This window comes from Pogonomyrmex barbatus, unplaced genomic scaffold, assembly GCF_055798465.1.
Source record: "Pogonomyrmex barbatus isolate J1 unplaced genomic scaffold, ASM5579846v1 scaffold3, whole genome shotgun sequence".
In the NCBI taxonomy this organism is placed as follows: domain Eukaryota; kingdom Metazoa; phylum Arthropoda; class Insecta; order Hymenoptera; family Formicidae; genus Pogonomyrmex; species Pogonomyrmex barbatus.
Genome location: NW_028297127.1, coordinates 7,418,028 through 7,426,927, shown reverse-complemented (window position 1 = coordinate 7,426,927; position 8,900 = coordinate 7,418,028). Strand labels below are relative to the sequence as shown.

General features: G+C 33.3%; 1 protein-coding gene across 1 annotated transcript; it reads right to left on the bottom strand.

Moving 5' to 3' along the window:
• Window positions 1-509: 509 nt before the first annotated feature.
• LOC105429175 (aminopeptidase N) lies at window positions 510-8,673 on the bottom strand. The gene is made up of 15 exons (XM_011641974.3): window positions 8,418-8,673; window positions 7,781-7,885; window positions 7,427-7,686; window positions 6,947-7,141; window positions 6,539-6,679; window positions 6,051-6,386; window positions 5,822-5,972; window positions 5,419-5,545; window positions 5,082-5,172; window positions 4,625-4,808; window positions 3,447-3,657; window positions 2,901-3,178; window positions 2,255-2,454; window positions 1,900-2,076; window positions 510-1,527 (listed from the first exon to the last, which is right to left on the bottom strand). The coding sequence occupies exons 2-15, from the start codon at window positions 7,862-7,864 to the stop codon at window positions 1,044-1,046; spliced, it is 2,919 nt and encodes a 972-aa protein (XP_011640276.2). The 5' UTR covers window positions 7,865-7,885; window positions 8,418-8,673; the 3' UTR covers window positions 510-1,043.
• Window positions 8,674-8,900: the final 227 nt, after the last annotated feature.

Genomic DNA, 8,900 nt, shown 5'->3' with positions numbered 1-8,900 from the left:
ATTTTGACTGAAGGTAACACCGAAAGGATTTAAGCTCGTTTTTTATTAATTCGTAAGATGTTGCGATATGTTCCAAAATGAATATTGCATTTAAGATTGCAATTTCTATGATGAATTGTAAATATTTTCTGTATTTTTTTATGTAGATGAGATGACCTTTTATGTGATATTATAGAAGATGTGCATTTAGATTAACAATCATGCGTTATTAAAAAATATGAATTAAAATATAAAAATGAAAGAAAAATAAATCATTCTCGATGTTAAGTTCAGAATAATTTTCTTTTGATTTACAATCATTTAAAATATAAATTGCTTTACATATCTTTTCTCTTTCTTAAATTTTTTAAATACATAAAGAAATGCGCTTTCAATATATATTTATATGTAATATAATCGTTTATAAATTTTAATATAAATTAATGACTATAGGATTTTTCTTAAAATACATTAGATACAACTACTGATTGAATAAATATAATGTAGCATATGTTAATAAAGACCTAACATTATGTAATATTAATTTTATTCATCGTGATAAACTTTACATTAAATCCTAACTAAATTATCTCTTAATTACGAGCGATGCCATCGTATATTTTTCTTCCTGAGAAAAACACATCATCCATCTGTGGAATAAATGTATCACGAGCGATATCGATATCTTTATTCGTTTTACAAAAATAAAAATTTTAAATATATAATACATCACTTTTTCAAAAATATAACTTCTAAATTACAATATCTACGGGGACGAGGAGAGAGAAATGTTACGTTCGTCGCATCTTAACGCTATATTGATCATACGGCTTTCCCAAATTCTTGCATCATGTTTGACTTAATCACATCAGTTGTAAAAATAGAGATATAAGAGGGCAAAGTTATCGTGCGACGCTATTATCTATTTGTCAAGCAAGCGAAGGTACCATTATATAATTACGTTTGAAAAAAAAAAAAAAAAATCGTATACCTCGGAGTAACTGGGAAGATATAGACTATACTCTCATTGTCGAAAATGTAACGTCGGACTCGAGTCCGTTTATTCATCCCAAAAATCGAGTTTCCTGGTTCCCCTGTTTGATCGTCGTCGGCACGGTGGTTGTGGACGATAGGGCGGACGTCGCTGTTGCGATCGCTTCTAGATCTTCCTTGGACAGGTTCTTCATGAGCCAGGCATCGATCACGGGCACGTTCTCTTCGTTCCATTCGGTTTCTTGATAGATGATTCTGAGCGCCTTCTTGATAATGGCTTCCGCCGTTTCAAATTCATCCTGATGATCCATGTACAGCTGATTCACTTTGTCGTATCCCTCCTGCGTGTTAAACGACGACGTGGCAAAGTTAACGATGCCATCCCAGAGGAAGGTCTTGTTCTCAAATTGCTCCTTCACGGTGTACCAGTGCTCGAGCAGGAAATTGAACAGGGTTTTATACCCGGTTGCGCTACCGGTCAGCATACTGAAGATCAGGTGGATATCCGCGTCCGTGAAATTTTCGTTCTGATCCAGCACGGTCACTTGCAACAATCTGATGCATGATGATGAAAGAAAGCGATATTATATTAATTTTTCTCATCGATATATTTGTTTACTTGAAGAAGAAGAACTCGAAAAAATGCACGAAGAGAAACTGTGTCTCTCTCTTTGTAGAATGTACATGATTGAATAAGTTGAAATATATATATATGCATATGTATGGAGATTTGTTAATGTTTTTGCTCATTTAAACAGCATGCAACAAATTTTTATGAGCTATTTTAAACAGTTCTAATTTAAATTTGTTGAGAATGACGAGGAAAATGAATCTCGAGAAAAATTACATTTTATTATTCGTTTGGCTGTATGTGAGAAATAGGATTCATTCGAAGATGAAAGTCGTAAATTTTGCGAATGTACCAACCTTTCGATCTTATTCGCATCCTTTGGACACCCAGCGAGAGTCTTCAGCAAATAGGTGCGCTCATTTTGCTTTCTCGCCAGACTGGTCTTTGGGAAATTTATGACGCGCTGCAATCCGAATTCCCATTCCTCGTCGGTGCCCCACTTGAATACGGGGCAAAGGAATTTATTGGCGACCCTGTGAAATATAATTCTCGAAAGTTCAATAATTTTTTCACTATTAATAAAACGCGATTGACTTCCTTATTCTTGTTAGAAATATTTTAGCTAAACGATTGCGTAAATCGGAATGTTTGGGTAAATTTTTCAAGTAAATTAAATAAATAACAATTTATTCTGATGATTTGGATACTAACGGATTTCCTTTGTCTGGTTCCTCATCAGTCAACCATTTCTTGAATTGGTCTCTGGCTTCCTTAACGCAAGGTTCGTATCCAGCACGGCAAAGGAAGTTCTGCATAAGACCACGCATGTGGATTTTCCAGGAAGGTTCATTAGGTTGCGGATTCTCTCCAAGTTCTAAGTAGAGAGGCTTCAATAAACTTCGGATGTAAGCCTGAAATTAAACGTATTTTACTCAATTATTTATTAAGAAATTTTGAATAAATAATATGAAATTTTGAAAAATTTTGCACGCGTGATGTGATAGATCATAAAATAAAATAGAGGAAAAATAAAAAGGCTAAGAAGCTAATTAAAGTTGACAAGCAATCATGTATGTGTGCTAGCTAATATTGATTAATTTATATATATTATTATGTATTATATAATATATATAATATGCTAATTTATATTGGGCGATCGATATTTAACGTGGACATCTGCTTCAAATTAGACCGTTTAATACGGATGTTCAATATTGATTATTGTCTATTTTGCCATTTGATATTATTAGATATTAGATATGATTACATACTTATTAAATTCTGCCATTTAATCCTGATATCGAATGTCGATTGAAATATTACGTCATATTTTATTGAATTAATGAAATTTACTTGCCTCGAATTTCAAATACACGTCCAAGCCTTCGATCCGCCGACCTATATGATGAATCATTGTAAATACCGGCTCCCAAACCACGTGACTCTTTTCTTCCTTGAGGAAGAGAGTCATGTTCAGCGCGACGCTGAAGCACAGCTCGCCGGCATATGCTAGGTTCCATGCGTCGTGGAGAAGCTTTGCTCTTGTTAACGGAGGTATTTTCTCGCGATCTGGTCCTTGCAGATATTGTGACAACATTTTCCAATTACATGAGTCGTAGTTCACCGGGAACATACCTGCGAAGAAATTTTATTAATTGTTGAAAAAAGAAAATAATTATATGCATTTTCATACATTTGATTTGACTCAGGATTTGATTGATTTGTTTCTAAATGTTTGAAGATGTAATATCTATTAAATATAGTTGAATAATAATTTTAAAAACGTAATGTAACGTAATGTTAAAATAAATCAAAAGGAGAAATAAAAATTTTAAAAATAATTGAAATATCGAAATTTTGTTAGAAAGAATTACAGTTCTCTTGGAAGTATGAATCCGCCTACCTATTTCTTCAGGATTGACAATGATGAAATTATCTTTGTCAGAGATGTCCGAGATAGTTAAATTCTTCGGTATATTTTCTTTTTTCAGCCATACAGTCGGTTTGGTATTGCTGAAATTCAGTTTATTTTGTGCTTGCATCACGATTGGAATATCCCATTGATACGATACTTTTGCAGTCGATTGCGGTGGTATGTCTCTCAAATAGACTTTCTAGAAATGCAAATAAAACATTAAAAGAATATTTTTATTCTAGAAAAGATTTGAGAATTCAAATTTTTATCGTGTTATCTGTTTGTTTATGTAATTAGCTATGTTTTGAAAAGTGACAAAATATAAATAAATAGAAATTTATAGTAAAATAATATAGAAATGTTTTAATATAATATAGGCATAATTAAGAATTTAATAATTATATTTAACAATCGATGAATTTAATGATCCAAATACCTACAAATGATTAAATCTGATATATTTTTTATTTTTAAGTTAAATAAATTTGTACGCGAATTATATGGTACGGAATTGCGACTTCTTGTAACTAATTTATGTATTTTCATAGGAGCGAGACGCACAAGTATTGCGCAACACATGTTTGTAACACATTAAATGTACTAGTCCTTGATTTTATTATTTCTTCGGAACGACGCGACTATTGTAATGTGTGTCGCTTCAGAAACGAAAAATGCTCGTTAAGCTATGCAAATATTTCTTCACGTCCGAACTTATCAAATGTGTTTACGTTTTTCTGCTCGTAAAAAAACAATATGTTTGTTCCAAGTGTAGCAACGTGTTTTATTGTAATTAATTCATCATTGCATTTGTCATACACGTCATAATATTCAACTTTATTATTTACTATTAACAATTTCAACAAATTTATATATTATTTCTCCTTTTCGACATATACATATCTTATTTCCAAATTTTTAGAATAATAATAAAGTATTTAATAGTTTCTTCATTTAATAAAAGTGTGTGAACAGAATTAATATTGGTCTTGCTGTTAATTTTCACCACTGAGGTAAATGTAACTTCCGTTTCCGACGAGAAGAATACTTTAACCGCGAGTAAATAGGATACACGTGGTCATCTCCGTTGCTTTATCTGTGCGAAAATCGCTTCTGTGCCTTCCCGCGTCGCGCGTCCTTGCAGGAAATAACGCTTTTGTCCAGCTTACCTGACTGAGATTAATTTTTCCAGTTTCGTAATCGCGAATGACCGTGACCAATGGCACTCTGTCCCGATTGATCCATGAAGCGGCGATGCCGTTGATGGTCAAACCTGGCGGCAGATTGTCCGTCTCATTTGCTACGTCATTCAGGTAAGTGAAGATATCATTGGCGAAGAAGGTTCTGCGATCTCTGTATATAAAAGACGCGATATTTCGCGATATATATAGTCTGTGACTGATCGATTGTTAAGAGAAATAGTCGGGAAGCAGCGTATAAAATGTGTCTTGATTTGAAAAAAGTTTCAACTATTTTAAAATTTTAGTCGCTTATAAATTTGATTAAAAGGCTAATTTACTTCTGAATATAACGTAGAAGAATAGAAGTTAGTTTTTACGCTTAGAAACGCTAAGTTGTTGAAGATTAGAATCTGCTTCCCAACTAATTGACGAAGGCAATTACTACTCTTTCGATTGCTGATGGAAGAAATTCCTCACGCTCCTTTGGAATAAGTCATGCCCAAGAGTGTAATTAAACATTCGGAAAACCAATTCGGCTGTAAAATCCAAAAAGTTGCATAATTAATTTTATAAATTTATATAATTGTTTTAAGTTTAAAATTTCATTTAAATTATATATACAATTATTTGTTTGTAATTCTTTTCTTTTTTATATTTTTATATTGCATATATTCAAACTTTTTTCTCAAATGTTAGCTTTGAGTAATAAATCGATTAAGATATATCTTTAATTGTATCGTGTCTTATAATAATTTTTATTTACTGTAATTTATTTTAATTACCTTTTGTCCATGTTGCTTCTTGTCTGATACCAGCGACTCTTGAGAAAGGTGCGGTCTGCGCAAATTCGTAATACAGAGGATATAACATCGTCATTGGCCACTTGCCTTGCGTCTCGTTCGGACTCAACTGTTTAAAATAATTAATTTCTTTGAAACTAATAATATGACAATTTTTATTATAATATATATAATTTTTATTATAAAGATAAAATTAATATAAAAGCGTTTAAAATAATAATGTTGTCTGTAACAATATTTTATAATAGACGTGAAAATGCTTTTCCAATATTTGTTGTAATTATAAAATATATTCACACAGCAAAAATAAGATAAAGATATTATAAAGATAATATATAGAATAATATAGAAAAAAATATTGTAAAATAAAAAGTATTGTACTCACATCGATAGTTGCCATAGATGCCAAGAATGAATTAAGAGCTTTGTTAACTGGCGCATCATTTCGACGATACGGCGTGACGGATTGGCCGATCCACTGATAGAGAAGTTCGTAGGTAGTGGTCCAGACTAGAGAACTGCTGAGTTCACTTTCTCTAAGAAGAAAGAAAATTTATTTTGTATACACCATATTTTTCGGAAATATAAAATCATTTCTGTAAATTTTTATATACTTGAAGAACATGAGACCCCAATTATCGGAAGCTTTGGAAGTGCTGTACATGGGAATCGCCATAACGTCCAGCTTCGGTAAACCGATTGAGCTATTGAAGTAATCTTGCATATAATTAATAATCATCACAACTTTGTCGGGAACGTGAAGTAGCGATTCCATGAATTCTTTGCGGCCCCAGACTTTCACATGTAGTTTCTTTCCATCCATTTCGTTAATTTCTTTTACGGGCTCGATATTCTCTAAATCTGATATCACAAGAGCTAATTGATTCGTTGACATTCGAGGTGTCTCTTCAAACTCTTCCTCGATCTTGTCGGATAACTCGCGTCGAAAGCTTAAAAGAAGTCAAAGAATAAAAGTGATATTCGATTATCGATGCATTTATTACACTTATTATAAATTTATAGATACTTTTTTACATTTAGGAGTGGAATTCAGTATGGTATTCTCTCTGAGAATAAAAGAATATTAACATCTTATACGTACATTGACGGTGTGTTTGTGCGTGCCGTTAATCCTTTAGGATACAATACACTTAACTTGAAAGTTGCTTTGTAGGGTGGTTCGTCCATGCAGGGGAACATTTTCTGCGCGTTATCTAATTGTAAATAAGTGGCGATGAAGGGACTAGAAAATAAAAAGAAAAATAAATAAAGTAAATTTATTGTCGTCCTTCTGTATTATTTTATTAATTGCAAGAAAGTTTTTTCGCGCTATTTAAACACATTTTTTTTTAATATTGCACAAATTTATTTTATTTTTATAAACTATAAATTGGACATTGCTATTTAATAAAAATATTGAGGCAAACTAATTTTTATTAGCTCTCTATCTTTTTATGTAATTTTTAATTTAATTTTAAAATATAATAAATAAAATTGTTGTTACACTTACTGTTTTCGACCTTCAATATCCATATATGCACTTTTGTAAAGACCAGTAGTCTCATTGGTCGTGAGATTTCCAAAGTACGTGATATCAACTTCGCAGGCACTTCCATTCTTTAGCATTTGTTCCAAATGGATGATGTACCAGGATTTTCGATCTTGCCGTTCGGTTCTTGCGATATATATTTGGTTGTCCGATTTTCTTTATTACAAGCATAAATATGATGAAAATAAAATTTTATTAAAACTCTAGAACATGAGTGAGATGAAATAGAAAAAAGAATATGTTGAGTTGTACTATTATAATTATAACATAAATTGCAGTAAGAATTATTAAAATCCTAACTGTTATTAGAATTATATAAAAATCATCACTGCAAGAATGTATTTGACTTGCGCAAAAAGTTAAATTATTAAATTTACTAATATTTTATATCTAAACCACAAAATTCTTATGTCAGGTAAATTACGTGTTTCATTTGCTTACGCTTCATCGAGCGGCAATTTAATCAATCTGACGCTGACTAATGAAATCTCAAGATTTGGATGAACATTCAGCGTTATCCTGTCGCTAGTGTCGGACCAGGTAAGATTGATCTTGACGCGACCGTTGAATTGGTTGCTCTCGATGAAGGGTATCTTGATGTCCACATGATAACTAGTTGGCGTAACTTCGCTCGGTAATCTGTTTTGGCGCATTTTTGAGTAGTAGACATCGTTCAAGTCAATACTGCGCTTCGATCGGTCCTACGATTAAACGAGTAATTTTTTATTCAGACAATCGGATCATCGGTTAATTATGGTAGTTTTTTTTTTTTTTTTTTTTAATTTAACACTGTACTTCGGTATTACGGAGATCCCGAGAAAGACCGAACGGTATCGCTGACAGTAGAAGGAATCCTGATAGCAACGTTGCCCACATCATGATGAATCGTACAGAGCGAACCTGGATACGGTATTTAATGTAAAGTTATTTAAACACTTGCTTACAACAAACACTGTTTTGAAGTTAATTCTTGATAAAACAGTTTGGAGTTAAATAAAGGGTTCGATGTAGCAATATCAATAAAGCTCTCCTACTTCTTCAAGATCTTAATAAAATTGACTTATTAAATAGAGAAAAATAATATAGATTAAATTTCAAATTTTCTCAATTAGATTATTTTAATATTCCTAATTGATGTCATTGATATAAATTAAAGATAAAATAGATATGTATATGTTAATTATTTAGTAACTTAATTCACCTTTCTTCAAAACTTGAGAAAATTAATTGAAGATGAGAAGATGAAATTCAGAGTTGAAGAAACTGAATTTTAGATTAATTTCTTTAAGTTTTTAAAGAAGTGGATCCTTGCACATTTTGTAATTTTAACAAAATTTTATATTTTTTTCTAATGAATGGAGAGTCTTCTGATACTTCGTAGGAGAGACTTATTTCGCGGAAAATTTTGATTTAATCGATTCCGGGTGCTTACAGCGTTATATCCTCACGGCAGGCGTGCACGCCTGAGGGACGCAGAGGACGATCTGTCGGCGATTCAACCAAGAGCCGACTCGAATACCACCCGTATCGTCGCACTGCCGCGCCGATTGACCTTGAAACCTCTTAAAGAAAAGGTGACTTCCTCCGAGAGGAGTCTGGGAAGATCTCTGAAACGACCGCGTGATAACGTGGTAGCGCGCAGACTATCACGCGTGAACGGTTCCTCGTCCGCGTGGTCCGGTCGCCAAAAAACTGCGGAAACGCGCGGAAAAACGCCCCGGTACCAGCCTCGCGTGACGTAACACGCGGGGAGTTGGATTCAGGTCCACTTAGGGCAAATCGGCGGATCATCCATTATCCAATCTGCGACGATCGCGGCCGTCGCTGAAGGGGAGCTTAATCGCGACGAGTCAATCCGGACGCGGCGAAGAGACGACGACGTCAACGGCCAATCTGCGGTCGGTGGTGCCGGCCA

What these genes read in the sequence shown, in the direction of transcription:
- LOC105429175 (XM_011641974.3), bottom strand. Translation starts at nt 7,864, where the DNA reads ATGATGTGGGCAACGTTGCTATCAGGATTCCTTCTACTGTCAGCGATA. An exon ending in GATATTGAAGGTCGAAAACA is followed by an intron (nt 6,680 to 6,946) that starts GTAAGTGTAACA and finishes TTTATTTTCTAG; the next exon opens with TCCCTTCATCGCCACTTATT. An exon ending in GATGCGAATAAGATCGAAAG is followed by an intron (nt 1,528 to 1,899) that starts GTTGGTACATTC and finishes ATCATGCATCAG; the next exon opens with ATTGTTGCAAGTGACCGTGC.